Source organism: Gadus macrocephalus, chromosome 17 (genome assembly GCF_031168955.1).
Source record: "Gadus macrocephalus chromosome 17, ASM3116895v1".
Classification (NCBI taxonomy): domain Eukaryota; kingdom Metazoa; phylum Chordata; class Actinopteri; order Gadiformes; family Gadidae; genus Gadus; species Gadus macrocephalus.
Genome location: NC_082398.1, coordinates 5,452,660 through 5,469,691, shown reverse-complemented (window position 1 = coordinate 5,469,691; position 17,032 = coordinate 5,452,660). Strand labels below are relative to the sequence as shown.

Sequence of the window (17,032 nt, the reverse complement as noted above, 5' to 3'; positions counted from 1 at the left end):
GACCGAGAGGGCCACACCGGGGCGACCCGCGCGAGGTTGTCAGATCGGATGGAAGGTTCGTCAGCGATGCACCGCGAGCTGTCACTGTCTCTCTTGGTCACTGTGACTACCGGCAGTCAGTTGTTCATCTCTTGCGACGACGGGGTGCGTGAGAGCAGCCAGGAGAACAATGGGGGTGGGGGGGGAGCATCCTGTCAGTCACCTCTTAAAGGGGTCGCGTCGCCCACTCACAAGCAGTGCTCTTTATTATAATTATATTACAAATAAGTATAATATTCATGGGAATATTCAATATTATTGTGAACATATTTTATTATTTATGGTATCTATATTATTAGCATAATAGTGCTAGTGTTAATAATTATTATCTAAATATATACTTACAAATAATGGCATCCCAATTCTTATATAAATTACATGCATTTCATTGCATTGTAATAATAATTCATATAATATAAATATATTAATATGAATGGTATCTATTATAAATGTCGAAATATTTAGACACAAAGGAGATTTATCGGGAACCCTAATCCAGTTTTTGAAAGAACAGATTTACCCCTCCCCACACAAACATATGCACACAAACACACAATCTAAAGGATTACATTCAGGATTCAATCGTTGTTGTTTTCACTAACCTGCTGTTCACCGTGTGTCTGTAGGTCTTTTTGTCTGTTTGCTGAACTGCTGTTCTGTTATGTGTTTTATCATTTTTACTGAGACTGCTCACTGTGCGTTTGTGTTTATTCTGTTTACTATGCTGTGCATACTATGTGTGTTTTGTGGGTTATACTGTTTACTGAGGTACTGTTTATTCTATCTTCACTGAGGTGATGTTCATCTTGTGTGTGTTGTGTGTGTGTGTTGTATTCTACCTTCACTGAGGTGCTGTTCACTCCGAGTTTTATTCTGTTTACTGAAGAGCTGTTCACCCTGTGTGTTTCATTCCATTTGTGTATTTTACGTGTGTCTGCGTTTTCTGTGCAGATGTGTATTTTCTATGTGTTTACGTTCAGCTGTTTCGGATGTGTTGGTGTATTTTACGTGTGTGTCTGCGTTTTCTGTGCAGATGTGTATTTTCTATGTGTTTACGTTCAGCTGTTTCGGATGTGTTGGTGTGTTTTGTGTGTCCGTATGTTCCTGTATGTCGGTGTGTATGGGACTTCCTGTCTGTGTCGATAGTTTGTTTTTCAATGGAGACTTCCTTTTCCTTCTTTTCTTTCCCTTTCTCTATTCATCATAAAAGAAAGCCGTTAGGTTTGACGTGAACGGGTGTGTATCAGATGGTTTAGACCAGGAACGTCAGGTGGTGGATACCTGTATACCATCTTACCAGAAACGTTGACTATTTTACTGTATCAAACTAGATGCTGAGAACAGGACCTCCAGGTGATGGTAACCTGTAGAGTAGAAAAACTTACAAGCCATTTTGACTATTAACCAGATTAAGCTAGATGTTTAGAACAGGATTTCCAGCTGATGGTTACTTGAACAGTAGACTAACTTAACAGACATGTTGACTATTAAGACCAAACTAGATGTCAAGATCAGGCCCTCCAGGTGATGGTTACCTGTCGAGTAGACTCAATTACCGGACACAAATGTATGCATGTTTGTGTGTGACTGTGACTGTGTGTGTCTGTTTGTCTCCAAAGGGAACCAGGGTGGAGGGTCTTAAGCCATTGTTCATCTTTTCCTGTTGTTTAAACCTCATGGACAAGCCTGTGTGTGTGTGTGTGTGTGTGTGTGTGTGTGTGTGTGTGTGTGTGTGTGTGTGTGTGTGTGTGTTTGGGAGTGAGCCAGTGAGTCACTGTTTTTGGGTATCAACCAGTTTTGTTAAATGCTTTGTTAAATGAATCAACATTTATTATCTTGCAACTGCAGTTGGACAATAACACGTCCACTCTAAACAAACAATAGAACAATATTTCTAGTATTTATTTAACAAGCTAAACTAATACTTCTCGTATGTAAAGTATACCAACATATTTATATGAGAACATTAAAAAGTAGGGCCTAAAAAACTGGTGAAACAAACGTATCCTCTTAAAACCAGAGCTTCCTTCTATATGCTGCTCTACTAAGAGCCTTGACCTGGCACCAGTCCATACAACAACAAATAACAGTCTACAGGTAACACAACAAACCAATAAAAGTCTCTATTGTTCCTCAACACAACATCAAATCAGAAGTCCCTATGCTTCCTCAACACAACATAAGATTAGAAGTTCCTATTCTTCCTCAACATAACAAAAAGAAAAGTTACTATTCTTCCTCAGCAGAACAAATTCAAGTCCCATCTACTCCTCTTCAAACATAAAGTAGAAGTCCCCTCTACTTATTTTCTCCTCTCCATCCCTTCCCTCCATCATCCTTTCCTCATCGGCTCTCTTCTAACCAATGCTATCCTCTCCATTTCTTAGTGAGGAAGTAATTATCTCCATCTTGTCTCTTCTTTCCAACGCTCTCTCATTGCGGTCTCCCTCGTCCTTTCTTTCTGTCTCTTCTGGTAATGATTTTCGGAAGATGCTACGGAAACACCAAACACATGTCATCCCTCTTGATCCACCTAATTTAGCATCGTTAACACCTACATACATTAGGCTGGTAAACCGTATCAGCTACCTAATTTGATGGCCAGCTGTATCAGCTACCTCATTAAGCATGGTTTACCATATCGGCTACCTCCTATGGTTAGACAAGGTAGCCAAAATACTTAAAGTCCCGGTTTTCTATTAGCAGGGCTGTACAGTGCGAGCATTTTACTCGCATATGCGCCTAAAAATAGATTGTGCGAGTAGAAAAAATAAAAAGGGCGCACGGGTGCGAGCAGGATTTCAACCCTTTCATTAGCTTTTTGATCCTAAAATAAATTCATACAAAGTGGATCAAAGTAGAGTACAATTTTCTCGCATCTCTAGCCTATACAAATCGACATTTTCACACCTGGAAAACACAGAACTCTCATGATGACACGCGATCACGTCGCCCAGCTCGTTGCGGCGACTTTACATTGAATGTCAATACGCGTCGCCCGGCCATCCCCGAGCGGCTCGGTAGTCCACACCAGGCGGCGCGACACGGCGATTCACCGGCCCATGGAAGTTTATATTTTTTCAACTTTTGCGGTGTGTGTGTACAAGAGGGGAAGTAGTTTCTCCAGCGGTACCGCTTCTGTCTACCGCGGAGTCTGGCGGCAGGTAGATGCAGTAGACGCGGCGCAAGCTGGGCGGGGTGATCTCGGTGTGAACATGCGCATTGTTATCAGTCGTAGTCGGGATACTCGATCGTAGCGGGAACGTTTGAAAAATGAAGAGCATCGAGTCGTATTTTCGAAAAAATCAAAGTGGTGGAACCAAGAAGGGAGAGGACATCGGTGAGAGAAATGTGAGAGAAAATGTGGAATCTGGGACTGACAGTGTCGAGCCAGAGGAGATGGCAACAGCTAGCGTTAGCACCGACAGTGCTAGCAAGGTTTACAAGTTTAAATCTGATTGGATAAAACTCTTCCCTTGGCTAGAGTTTGAGAACAACCTCATGTTCTGTAAGTATTGCAAAGGGCAGAAGCAGGCAGGTAATTCAGCATTTGTGACTGGAAACCCCCATTTAAAAAAAGATGGTGTAACAAAACACAACCACTCCAAGCGGCACATCACCTGCAGAGACAGTTACATGATGCGACAAAACAAACCAGCCTTGACGGTGACCGCAGCCCTGGACAGGCAGGTGATGTTTTCCGAGGTGGAGATGAGGAGGCAGCTAAAGATCAAAATGAACATCGCCTACTTCATCGCCAAGGAGGAAGAGCCATTTGTCAAGTTTGGGCCACTTATCACACTGCACAAGAAGAACGGTGTTGATATCAACCCAACCTATGACAACCATGTCAGGTAATATTTTCCAATAATAATAATAATAGTAACCTTGTATTTATAAATATAGCGTTTTTCGAAAACAAAGCAATGTAATGATATTCTGGCATGTGTATAACTACCATTTATGATAAGTAATGTAATTGCATGTGATGTGATGTCAGTCATGTTATGTAACTGTATGTGTAGCTTAGTACATGTGTATATGGCATGTAGTATGCCAGGCTATTTATGTTATATTAGTATTTCTTGACCCCAGTCCCAGGGAGATCAGCGGTTGTTCTGCAACACTGCTTATGGGGATCTAATAAAACCATAAACTATAAGCGCTTTACAACAGTGTTCTCATTCATACAGGTGTGCAGAAATGATTGGACAAGTTGCCGATCTCTTGAAAGAGAGCCTAGCTGCTAAGCTGAGAACAGCAAAGCACCTTGCAGTTCTCATTGATCCTACAGTCCTACAGTGGCCTGTGGGAGACAATGCTCACCAAGGAGCCATACAGGGAGGATTACAAGGTAAGCAAACACTGCTGAGTGTTTGTATCCTGCATTGCCCTCCTCCTATTATTGGTGGTTATAGATGAGATAAGTAAGGCCTTTCTTGATCCCAATAGAACATACTGGAGTTGGTGCAGCTGATGTTAGCACTGCCCATTTCAGCTGCTCAGTGCGAGAGGGGCTTCTCTGCACAAAACCGTATAAAGAGCTCCAAAAGAAGCAGCCTTGCAGTCTCCACCACCGAAGACCTCATGAGGATCACCCTGGAGGGGCCAAGTCTTGAGGACTATGATCCAAGTCCTGCTGTGGACCGCTGGATGAACTCAGCCAAGCGTGCCAGGCGACCTGACTACAAAAAATTGTGGGACAGAGATATTCTCTGCGTTTAATTGCAGTAGGCCTTATGATGGCACTGTGGTATATGTTTAATGTGTGTTACTGATTTGACTGTTAATAATAAAATTGTGTTATTTAAAAAATTTCATAGTGCTCCTAAATCTTTTCTGTGCTCCTAAATTTTTTCATTTAGGAGCACCTGTGCTCCTAGTGAAAAAGCTAAGCGTACAGCCCTGATTAGGCTGTGGAACTGCTTATGAACACAGGGAGTTTGTCAGAGTACAACAGTCATCGTCATGTGTGGGCTGTCGTTAATTATGCAAGTCCCGGTGTCATTCACCTTGTATTATTGAGCAATAGCAGGCAGCAGTTTATCTGGTGGTGGCGAGTGATTCAGACAAAATAAATGAAATTGGTCTAGTATTGAGTTAGAGTGCTTCAACAACTTCAGGCATGAAATTGGATGAGATGTAACCCTATTGGGCAATAGCACTCCTTCGATGTATTACCTCCAAAAATTGTAGTTTCTGCCACTGACGGGCTGAGATTGTTATTATGTGTCTGACCACATTATAGAAAAGATCCCTGCAGAGAAACAAAAACTTTTTCTTTACCTTTCGCTTGTCCGTGTGTTATTGTTTATAACCAAGTCTCCCCTAAGGAGCAGGGAGAAACCTCAGTGAGGGTTGGAGAGGAGAGGGACGGCAAGAGTTTGTTTTTCTGGACTTCGGAAAGTGTAGCTTAGTGTTATCTAAAGGTTTTGGGTGAAGTAGAGTTGAGATTGTAATGACAATAGGAACATTTCCGACATTTCAGTGACTTTTCCTTGAGCGGGCTTGGTTAGACACAATAGCAGACTGGATCAAGTGAAGTGTAAAGAAAAAGTATTATTCTCTGTAAGGATCCTTCAATAATGTTGTCAGACACTACCAATAACAATCTGAACCCGTCAGTGGTATAAGCACTTTCAGAACACGTACTATAGCGTACATTGACACTACTTTCAAGAAAACGATTTTAGCTTCAAGAACTTTTGTCAAATGCACATACCAGGATACAGTGAAACAAAAGTTGCAATGCTTACAGGACAGTGCAAAAACAGTAACTTACATTTAAGCATTTACAATTTAAAGAAGATCCAAATATTTTAATGTAAAGTAGCAACGCTATGTGCAATAGGTGTACATAGAAATAAAGGATCTGTAATAATGGATGTAAAACTGTGTGTGTGTGCCTGCCTGCATGTGTGGGTCTCTGGTGATCAGTATAAACAGTCCTGATGGCCTGGGGAAAGACACTGTCTCATTCTCTGTTTTTGCCGTGTGACTGCGGAGGCGCCTGACCACAGCAGCTGAAACACTTTGTTGTTGAAAGGGTGAGGATCCTTCACGATCCTCCAGGCTCTGGTTCTGTTCCTCATGCTGTATTAGTCTTGCAGGAGGGGGGGAGGGGGGGGTGTAGTTCCAATAGAGCGCTCAGCTGAACTCACTTTTACTCTCCGAAGATCCTGAGGGAGTCTGACTTTCCTCAGCTGCCTGAGGCGATAAAGGCGCTGCCTTGCCTTTCTCACCAGTGTCTGTGTGGGCTGACCATGTCAGAACCTCTGTTATGGAGACTCCCAGGTATTAATAACTGCTGACCCTCTCCACAGTAGGCCCATTAATGCACAGTGGTGTGTGCGTCCCCGGCTTTTCTGTTGTGCTCTCCTTTATTCCACAATCAGCTCCTTTGGTTCTGTTCTGGTGACATTCATTAGGAGGCTGTTGTCCTGGCACTAGTCACAGGTCGGCCACTTCCTCCAGATAGGGCTTCTCAGGGCTACTCATCGTTGTCAGAGATCCGGCCCACCACCACCACTGTGTTATCCACAAACGTGCTGATGGAGTTGGAGCTGAACCTGGCGACACAATCATGTGTGTGCAGAGAGACCAGTAGGGGCTGAGGATGCAACCCTGTGGTGATCCGGTGTTCTGGAGTTCCACGATCCAGGCACCAGCTTATTTTCCAGGGGATGGACATTAGCATTAAGGATGCTGCACAGCAGCTGACGGTAGGCTTGAGCTCTCAGTCTGTCCCGAATGCTGCAACATATTTGCGCAATGTTTTCTCATTTGTTTCCACAGAGACGATTCTCCACTGTTATTGTTGTGGCCTTCTCGTATAACCTCATTCGCTCACCATGGCTCGAGGTTTATGCCCAGAATGTGTGCGGCGGCCGTAGGGTGTCAGGCCAAGGGGTCAAATGTTTTTTTGACAAAAGATATAAAGAATAAATACAATAATGCACAATCTCTGCGCAGATGCGACGATGGCGACCACACGGGCCGCGCCATGGGGAAATACTAGGGTAACAATGCAACCGGTTTCGCTGCTGCAATGGCTGAAGCTCTCTCGCTCAATACTTGACCAATTTAAAATATGGTGGCACAGATTAGTCACTTATGCCGCTTTTCCACTGCATGGTACCAGCTCGACACGACTCGACTCAGCTCGCATTTTTTGCGTTTCCACCGCGAAAACATGGTATCTGGTACCTGAAGTGGCTGCTTTTTCTAGTACCGCCTTGCTCTAGGTTCCAAGCGAGCTGAGCCGATGCTAAAAGGTGACGTCGGCAGATGGCCGGCCACTGATTGGCCAGAGAGTGTGACGAAGTCACGAGAGCGACATGGCAACCATGCTGGTAACAGCCATAGCAGCGCCGCAGCCAACATATTCCACTTCTTCAACTTCTTCAACATGCCAGCTAATAATACAAACACGAATACCATCGCATCGATGTCCTCCATTGTTGTTATGTGGGTTCTGTCCATGTGTGGGTTGCGTAGGTGTTGTTTGCGTCGCGTACAAAAATACGTCACGGCCCTTTCGCGCAGCCGACCGCGCCCACGTCCAGGAGGTACTATTTGCGGTGGAAAAGGACCCGTGCTGCTACCGTGTCGAGTCGTGTCGTGTCGAGTCGTGTCGAGTCGAGCTACATGTGCGGTGGAAAAGCGGCATTAGACCCAATGGATGGGAAAATAGGGTCCAGGTTGGAAAATCCCTCATTAATCCTTTAATATACCAACAAAAATAAATTAAGTCAGATCTTACAATGTTTCGCTATTATTTGATGACTGAAAAATCAGCTTTGAGAAAAGTACAGGTAGGGCTGGCCAGGCGTTAAATCTAAAACTGCAGCGTGTAAAAGAAATCGCAAAATATGATGAAAGTCCCACCCATTAGCATGGGTCCACTAAACGAAAATACCCAATGGTGCATGCTTCTACGGAGTGATGAGGGGGTGCAGAGAAAGGGTGTGAAACAGAGAGGGATCGACGGGGCTATGCCCAGAGAATGCAATAGTTGCACTGCGCCAACATTCGAACCAGACACTAGGTTGACGTCATTGTTTTATCATTGTTTTTGCTGATAAAATGTTAGGTCTTGATCTGTGTGATATAAAATGGGTTGCCATGGTTGGCGCTACGCTGGGTGGTAGTTTTTGAGCAGTGCTGGAAGTTATAATACTCTATGGCCCTGCCGGTCTGAGTGCCGCCATTGGGAAAAAAACAAACACTTACGTTTAGATTAAGAAACCCAGCTACCCTCACACAACATGTGAGGGTACTTCAAATTAGCATACAACAAAGGTAGTCTGTAAATTGTGTAGTTTCAATGAAATTCCACCACAGCACTCGCACTATTCAAGAGCATGCGTAGTAAAAACACAGACACACTATTCTGGATGAAGGGTCACCAGAAAATAAAAAAAAACACTGTAACTGGAGCCTATTACCTAATTATCAGCCTGTTGCTATTTGTAATTAGAGCTCATTGATTGTTTTCAACTCATTGAGGGAATTTTCCCCTCGTTTGAACGTTGAAATAAATACTTCTACCCCACTGAGCAAGATGGCAAAAAAATGTATTTCCCCCTACAACCACTTACACTTAGAAAGTATTTTGTAAACTCTTGTGTTGAAAGAACACTTGATGCCTTGATATGTTATGAATCTATTTTGATGTGCTTTCGTGTAACTTTTGTGTTTTTTTTATGTCAATTAATATCAATACCGCAGTATTCATGAACAATAACACAACTTCATATCTGTCAATATCTTGCACCCCTAAGGTGCATCGCAAACATTCAGGTTCAGGGCCCAATGCCTTTCTGTGGATTGTTACATCTCTACTGTATATAAATATGTCTAACCTTATTGAGAGTTCTCCTCTTCAAGTCCTCCACTCTTTCTCTCTTTTCTTCTCTTCGTCCCCTCCTCCGTTCTGCAGCTCTTGTTTACATCACCATCACTCTCTCTTTCTCTCCTCATCTTCTTCAGGCTCCCTGGAGAACCAAAGAGAAGATATACGGCTGTTACATCAGCGTATATATTTTAGATTTAAACAGATTTTTGTCATCAGACTTAAGGCATGCTGGCTTGGAACATGTTTCCGGAAAAACAATGAGCCTGACAACTCAAATCATATTAACATCTATATGACATAACTCTGCATAACACTGAATCCGATTCACATAGTGATCCATCTGGTTATCTGGCCCTCAACTTATTGATTAGTATTTTATCTGATCATCAACATATTAATCAGTATATCTGACCATCATATTGATAAGGCTGATATCTAACAATCAGCATATTGATCGGGCAAATATCTGACATTAACATATTGATCAGTTTGATAACTATCAACATATTGATAAGTCTGATATTTTACAGACATATTGATTAGTCTAATATCTGATCAACATATTGATCAGTACAATATCTGATTATCACTGACCTCTCTGCTTTGAACTCCCATCTTTTGTCTAAAACACATGAATACAAACCACACTGTTAGTAACCAACGGTTGCATGTGGGTAAATAAGTCAGTGAGTGAGTGTGTGGGGTATACCTTTTTATTGGTCTGTTCCAATCTGATATTATGACTATCCAAAATATCATATGCAGCTTCTACAAACAGACACAGCAAGAATGGTAATCTTGTGTTTATAAAAACATCGGAACCCTTCTACTACACTGAAAACATGTTAGTATAATTGTTATGATATCCCTTAAAAGGCTTTGTGTGTGTGCGTGCGTGTACCTTCTAGGTCGCTGTCCTCTGAACTTTCCCTATCAGACACAAAGCGACCCAGGAAACCGAACATGTCTATCCTCGTCTGTGAGGCATGGACACAGAGAGTGACAGAAAGATTAAGACAAACAGACCACAACTCCGTTACCTTCTCTGATAGAGACATCAACACAAACAGAGATAAAGTCAGGTTCATACAGGCAAGTACATACTATTACGGTTTCTTTTTGGACCCGTGATGCCATGGCTACAGCTTTTTTCAGTTTTTCCATGTGTCGCTTCTGAGACGGCATCTGACATGACAACACAAATTTACACACAGAATGTAACATGGAGAGGTGCACAGTAGGCACTTTATAAGGATTGCCTTGTAACAGTGATAGTTATGTTCGAGTGATTGGTATGTTACAGTAATATGTATGTTGCAGTGGTAGCTATGTAACAGTTGTAGTTAATCTACAGTGGTAGCCGTGTTACAGTGGTAGTTATTCTATAGTGTAGCTGTGTTACAGTGGTAGTCAATTCTACAGTGCTAGGTGTTACAGTGGTATTTATCCTACAGTTGTAGCTGTGTTACAGTGGTATTTATCCTCCAGTTATAGCCATGATACAGTGTAAGGTATTCTACAGTTATAGCCATGATACAGTGGTAAGCATTCTACATTTATAGCCCGCTCCAGGGTCAGGCTGGAGTAGGGTTTGATTCTGCCACTCGACAGCCAGGCTCTGCTCACTGGTTGGCCGAGGTAGGTCACATGATACCGAGACTACAAACACACAAACAGTAGGGGGTCACACATTGAGAGGCGAAGTTTAAGACCCTCCCCAACATCTGTAAAGGTAGGGTAGGAAATACATAAACAGATACATAGGTTAGATACTGATATAAGGTTAAATGGATATATAGGATGCATACAATGAATAGGTTAGACAGATATACAGGTTATCATCTCACCTGTGTGTGCGTGCGTGCGTGCGTGCGTGCGTGCGTGCGTGCGTGCGTGCGTGCGTGCGTGCGTTCGTGCGTGCGGTAACCCGGTGCTCGGTTGGGCCAGGTTCCACAGTTGAACGACACTTTTAGCGTGCGGATACGCCGTTAAAGGCATTTATTTACAATCAACTTAAATCAAACAAGGAGCTCGCAGTCTCTAGGGCCTCCGTGGGCCTCTAGCCTCTCCCGGACATGAGCACTTCCTCCTTGCTCCCGTGCCGTGCTGTGCTGTCCTGGACCTCCTTTTAAGATGGCTCCTCTGCCACCGGCCAGGTGTCCACCAATCACCCTGATTGGGGAGGCGAAAGGGATGCTCTCCGTCGCCGGCTGGTGGGTGGGGGTGGTATACCCCGTCCTTCACGGTCCCTCGGGCCCGTCCAGGCCGAGGTGTGTGTGTGTGTGTGTGTGTGTGTGTGTGTGTGTGTGTGTGTGTGTGTGTGTGTGTGTGTGTGTGTGTGTGTGTGTCTTTGTGTGTGTGTGTGTGTGTGTGTGTGTGTGTGTGTGTGTGTGTGTGTGTGTGTGTGTGTGTGTGTGTGTGTCTTACAGGATTGGTGTCTGTTCTGTGGGTGAAGCAACAGTACTGGTGGGTGTCTGGGTCTCTCTCTACCATGGCCGGCCACCTGTTAAAAGCCAGCCAAAGTCACTATATACTACATATAGGTATATACACAGGATCTTAACAACATCTTAACATCGTGCCACTATGTTACATTTAAAAGGAATTAAAGGGCTGCTGCACTGCGGAAATTTACATTCTGAATATTTTGTTTTTTTATTTCTTTAACCTTTCAATTCGAAAAACCTGTTTTTATTTGAAGCTTCCAAGAGCATAACCACAACATCACAAGCCAATGCTGTGTAGAGGCAACCAGTGGCTTTCAGATCCACTCCGGGGCCTTTGGTGACTCGGTTACGGCAGAGCTTCAGTGTCAAGCGGGTCGCGCAGCAGGCCAGCCCCTGGGCCCCCCCGCGGAGGGCGGCGTTGTGTCGTAGGAAAAACGACACACATCGGAAGATCTGGGTTCGGGCCTTGTTTAGAAATAGTTGTAGCCAAGGACAACGCAACACGCCAACTAGGTGGCTGCCTCACTCCATCTAGGTGATTTGTTTTGGGCTTCTCCAGACAAAGGAGCCAGGGTGGGGGTGTTAGAGGTCCGTTTGTTTGTAAAGGTTGGATAACGACACATGGCCTGGTGTTGTTGCCATCTGGGAGAACGGCCTTGAGTGTGTGTGGAGATGGCTGGTTTAACCTGCGCAGCCCCCAGAGTCCAATCAGACTCCTTCACGTGAGGCTGCTTGAACCAGCCGTCATCCACACATACTCTTACAATAGTGTAAGCGTTACCATGGATACCCGGTCTGCTGAGCCCAGACGAGACAGCCTGGCCACAGACTAGTGCTGATGTTGTCGTCATCATCGTCCCCAGACCCCTGCTCCTCAGATACACTACAGCTAGAGTACTGTTCATCTGGAGAGAGAGAGAGAGAGAGAGAGAGAGAGAGAGAGAGAGAGAGAGAGAGAGAGAGAGAGAGAGAGAGAGAGAGAGAGAGAGAGAGAGAGAGAGAGAGAGAGAGAGAGAGAGAGAGAGACTATTACTTCTAGGGATGGGCATTTGAAGACATATCAATGTTCGAATATTCGGTAAGAACTCCACTTGGAGCGCATAGGCCTGCCTCGCATTACGCATGATGTGCGCATACAACAGAACATCAACAAAAATATATTATCTGTAAGACGGAAATATAATATGTCGAAAACACTTCCAGTTAACTTAAGACATAAGCCCACCTACTGCATCACTAATTTTTGTTTAAAAAAAATGAGCATATCTACGTGCTCGGGGGATAGGCGGGTCCGGAGGCGATTTACAATCAAGCCCGTCGTGGAAAAGACTCTCTCCGCTGGAACAGAGGTTGCCGGTATAGCCAAGTATTCTAAGTATTAAATGGCATTAGTATACATGTTTAATGGATCAATATGTAATTAATATAGCTAATGAATAATATTTAATTAACTTTAGGCAAAAATGTAAAAAAATCTGCTACAGCTAAAGTCGAATACCCACGTCGTTTTGAATAATCTAATATTCTAATAACCGTGCCCATCCCTAATTACTTCACGCTAGAAAATATTAGAGACAGACTATTACTTGCACTAAAGAACATTAGAGAAACAATTACTATGCACTACAATACATCAGAGATACAGTGCAACAGTTATTATCAAATATTCTATCAGGAATGATTGTGTGCGAAGTGTGTGCACGGAATGCGCTGCTATCATATCTCTTATAAATATCTTGTCCTCGACAAGTATCTGCCCCTTATTAAAGCAATGCATTAAGGGAAGGGTCGTTTTGAAAGGGTCTACTGTCCATTCCAACGCAACAACTAGAATGATTTAGAATGAAAGTTAGAATGATATTGGATATTAAACCGATATTCACGCTCTGAATAAGTGATGGGGCGCAAGGACTGAAGACGGGAATGCCGGTGTGAGTCCCCTCTGCCCAACGCTCTGGGAACGATGGTCACTATTTTTATACAATCTCCAAATGACCAAGTACCTTGGCCTTAACAATAGCCTTCCTAAAACGCTTTTCAACGGGTTCAGTCGGATCAATGAAGACCGGAAACTGGTGAATAAACTTATATAAAGCAATAACTTCCATCACACTCATGCCAAAAGAAAGAAAAGAACGAAAGAAAATCAATGAAAGATTTAACTAAATAAATATGTACCATGACATTAAACATGAGATACACTAGAATACATAAGAGATAGATAGACTATTACTGTACACTACAACACAATCAGACACAGAGAGGGAGAGACTATTACATATAATCAAGAGTACCTGTATTGAGAGGGCAAGTCCAGGCACCCAGCAGGTCTGAGGGTTCGGACCCAGACTTCAGTCTCCTCCACTTATCACAGTCACTACACTGGACCCACTGGTCATCTAACAGAGAGAGAGACTACTATGGTACTATGTGCAGTGTGTATAGAACTATGGTAGGTGTTACATGTACAGTGTATATAGTACTACGGTATGTTACATGTACAGTGTATATAGTACTAAGGTATGTTACATGTACAGTGTATATAGTACTACGGTATGTTACATCTACAGTGTATATAGTACTATGGTATATTACATACATGTACAGTGTATATAGTACTACGGTATGTTACATCTACAGTGTATATAGTACTACGGTATGTTACATCTACAGTGTATATAGTACTATGGTATATTACATGTACAGTGTATATAGTACTACGGTATGTTACATGTACAGTGTATATAGTACTATGGTATATTACATGTACAGTGTATATAGTACTACGGTATGTTACATCTACAGTGTATATAGTACTATGGTATATTACATGTACAGTGTATATAGTACTACGCTATGTTACATGTACAGTGTATATAGTACTACGGTATGTTACATCTACAGTGTAGTACTATGGTAGGTGCGACATGTTTAGAGCCTTACAGTATTCTTCATCCTTGTCCTTTTGTTCATCATGTAGTTTCCTCTTGAAATAACTTGGAGTTCTGGAAACACAACCATTGTATTAATGATTTCTTAAAACACATCCACTGTATTAATGATTTCTTAAAACACAACTATTGTATCAATGATTTCTTAAAACACATCCACTGTATTAATGATTTCTTAAAACACAACTATTGTATTGATGATTTCTTAAAACACGACCAATGTATTGAGGATTTCTTAAAACACGTCCACTGTTCTGATTATGTTTGAACACGCAACATCTATATTAATTAGTATTACCGGTAATATAACAACAACTAGAAATGAAGTGAACAAAAGAGCTGTACACCAACACATTAACTACAGATACAATGTGAATGAAAATGTAAAACTATAGTCATTTCAAAGTTGAAGCTCTGCACTAACTGAGCATCATAACCGTGAACCAGCACCAACGAATGGAAGGGCCGTGCCTGGACGATCGTCACAAACTGCGCTTCATGTCGACTATAAATTGTATAAAAAATCAAGAGTAATTTCTTTGCTCGACAAGTTGTTTATCAGAGAAACATAAATTATTTATCTTTCTCTGATTGTCGAGCAAAGAAATTTGAAGTATGTGTACATACTACATATTTATACGTATATGTATTTAAATTACATATACGTATACGTGTGTATATGGGATAGGGATAGGGATCAAACGTGCACATGCATACGTAGATATGCACACGTCAGCATGTAATGGCGCCCCAAGTCAGATTGATTCAGGAGTTGTACGGTTTCTATTTGTTTTGGGAGAGTGCGTGTCACCTGAGCTGGACGGTGGTCTGGCGCTCTTCCTTCAGCCCCGGACTGGCATCATCCAGGACTCTAGCAACTACCTCTTCAAACTATGACACACAAACACAAGCATAATATGCTATAGATACAACACATATCTTATACGTATTCTTTATAACTATACTTTCTGTCTGTCTCTCTGTCTGCCACTTTTATCTTACTCTCTAGTCTCTATATTTTTCCGTCTGTCTTTCAGTCTCTCTACCCATCTGTCTCTAATCATTGTTCACACCTCATCTATCCCTTCTTCTGCTGGTATCTGGCTCTTCTCTCTTGTTTTCTTCATTTTGTCCCCTTGTGTGTGCTCCGTCTCTTCAGCCTTTTCTTGACCAGCAGCCGTGTCTTCTTCCCGTCCCTTTCCTAGAGGTCTGCTCTTCTCTGTAGGGATGGGGTTAGGCAGTCTCTTTTCTTCTCCATCTAGAGGTCGGCTCTTCTTTTTAGAGATGGGGTTAGGCAGTCTCTTTTCTTCTCCATCTAGAGGTCGGCTCTTCTTTTTAGAGATGGGGTTAGGCAGTCTCTTTTCTTCTCCATCTAGAGGTTGGCTCTTCTTTCCAGAGATAGTGTTAGGCAGTCTCTTTTCTTCTCCATCTAGAGGTTGGCTCTTCTTTCCAGAGATAGTGTTAGCCAATCTTTTTTGTTCGCCATCTAGAGGTTGGCCCTTCTTTTTAGAGATGGGGTTAGGCTTGCTTTCTCCTGTCTGGAAGAGCGGGATAAACCGGGCTTTTTCTTTGCCTGTCAAAACAAAATGAAGTCAATCTCATTCTATTTTTATATCATAATTAACATGCCAACCGCATTCCTTATATATATATCATTAAGACAATATCCACCTACATTTTGATGTAACGTCGAATCAAAATCAACAAGTCTACATCATTCTTACATACAGTATATCGTAACGTGTCCAATCATTCTTTATTGATTAAGTTTAATTTATAATTTACGTTATGATATCATATATGAAGAATGAGGTTGACTTGTTAATTGTGAAGTGCATACAGAAATATGTGAACTTCAATCCAAACACATAAACGTATTTGTGAACATACCTTTTTTGCTAGTTTTGTCCATTTCTTTTTAGACTTCAAAACGGAGAAATCAATTCAATAGCAACAAACGTCACTTAATAAATGCAGGTGAAGTTTAAATACAAGTCGGTATGTGATAAACATATGTATATTTCTGTCGATAAACTGAGACAACGAATGAAATACTTCTTTATGTTTCTTGGGGAAACTAGAGCTCGAGCTTGAACATTTGCCGCCAAAAGCCGCAGATCGGTGTGTCTGATATATCCCCTAGCACCGCCTAGAGGGGTCTTTGGATCCTACTTAGCCTTGCATGTTTTTATAATGAACCTTCCTTTTACGCTACCTGCGTTATCCTAAGTTCAGATCTTAATCAATAACATAAATTGATTATACTATATCTAATAATATATTTCATAAATATAAACTATCAAGTAGGCCTGTATGAGAAGAACTACACATCCCATAAGTTTGGCTGAAGCATTACGTAAAGAACTACACGTCCCATAAATAGTGAGTAAAGTAGGGCACTAGAGGAGGTGGGGGAGGGGAACTAATACTCTCTGTTTGCGATTGTCACACCACTACGCACAGTAGTGTACAATCATGATAATAAATACTAGGTTGTTAGGCAATATGTAAGGTTATAAGGCTTTATATAGTATTAGAGTGAGATAACCTACATGCCTTCATACTGTGTGTGTGTGTGTGTGTGTGTGTGTGTGTGTGTGCGTGTGTGCGTGTGTGCGTGTGTGTGTGTGTGTGTGTGTGTGTGTGTGTGTGTGTGTGTGTGTGCGTGCGTACGTGCGTGCGTGCGTGTGTGTATATGTTTTTTTGGGGGGGGTACATTCCTGTACTCTGTTGGTATT

The 17,032-nt window shown here is 42.3% G+C and overlaps 1 protein-coding gene across 4 annotated transcripts; it reads right to left on the bottom strand.

The window, feature by feature from the left end:
- Positions 1-31: 31 nt before the first annotated feature.
- LOC132475824 (zinc finger CW-type PWWP domain protein 1-like) lies at positions 32-16,950 on the bottom strand. 4 transcript variants are annotated; one of them, XM_060077171.1, is made up of 14 exons: positions 16,185-16,950; positions 15,368-15,867; positions 15,106-15,185; positions 14,287-14,348; positions 13,638-13,742; positions 12,125-12,248; positions 11,324-11,399; positions 10,451-10,555; positions 10,001-10,081; positions 9,798-9,873; positions 9,606-9,664; positions 9,491-9,518; positions 8,904-9,035; positions 32-130 (listed from the first exon to the last, which is right to left on the bottom strand). In XM_060077171.1, exons 1-13 carry the CDS (start codon positions 16,204-16,206, stop codon positions 8,905-8,907), a joined length of 1,449 nt encoding a protein of 482 aa, XP_059933154.1. In that variant the 5' UTR covers positions 16,207-16,950; the 3' UTR covers positions 32-130; position 8,904. The 4 variants fall into 4 exon arrangements, with proteins under 4 accessions (XP_059933154.1, XP_059933155.1, XP_059933153.1 ...); XM_060077170.1 differs by lacking the exon at positions 32-130 and adding an exon at positions 354-2,532 and having other exon boundaries at positions 16,185-16,948; XM_060077172.1 differs by lacking the exons at positions 32-130; positions 13,638-13,742 and adding an exon at positions 353-2,532 and having other exon boundaries at positions 16,185-16,949.
- Positions 16,951-17,032: the final 82 nt, after the last annotated feature.

Coding starts and splice junctions, on each gene's coding strand:
- LOC132475824 (XM_060077171.1), bottom strand. CDS start 16,206: ATGGACAAAACTAGCAAAAAAG. Junction 10,082..10,450: donor CCCTGGAGCGGGCTATAAAT/GTAGAATGCTTA, acceptor TTGTCATGTCAG/ATGCCGTCTCAGAAGCGACA. Junction 9,036..9,490: donor TGGGAGTTCAAAGCAGAGAG/GTCAGTGATAAT, acceptor TTGGTTCTCCAG/GGAGCCTGAAGAAGATGAGG.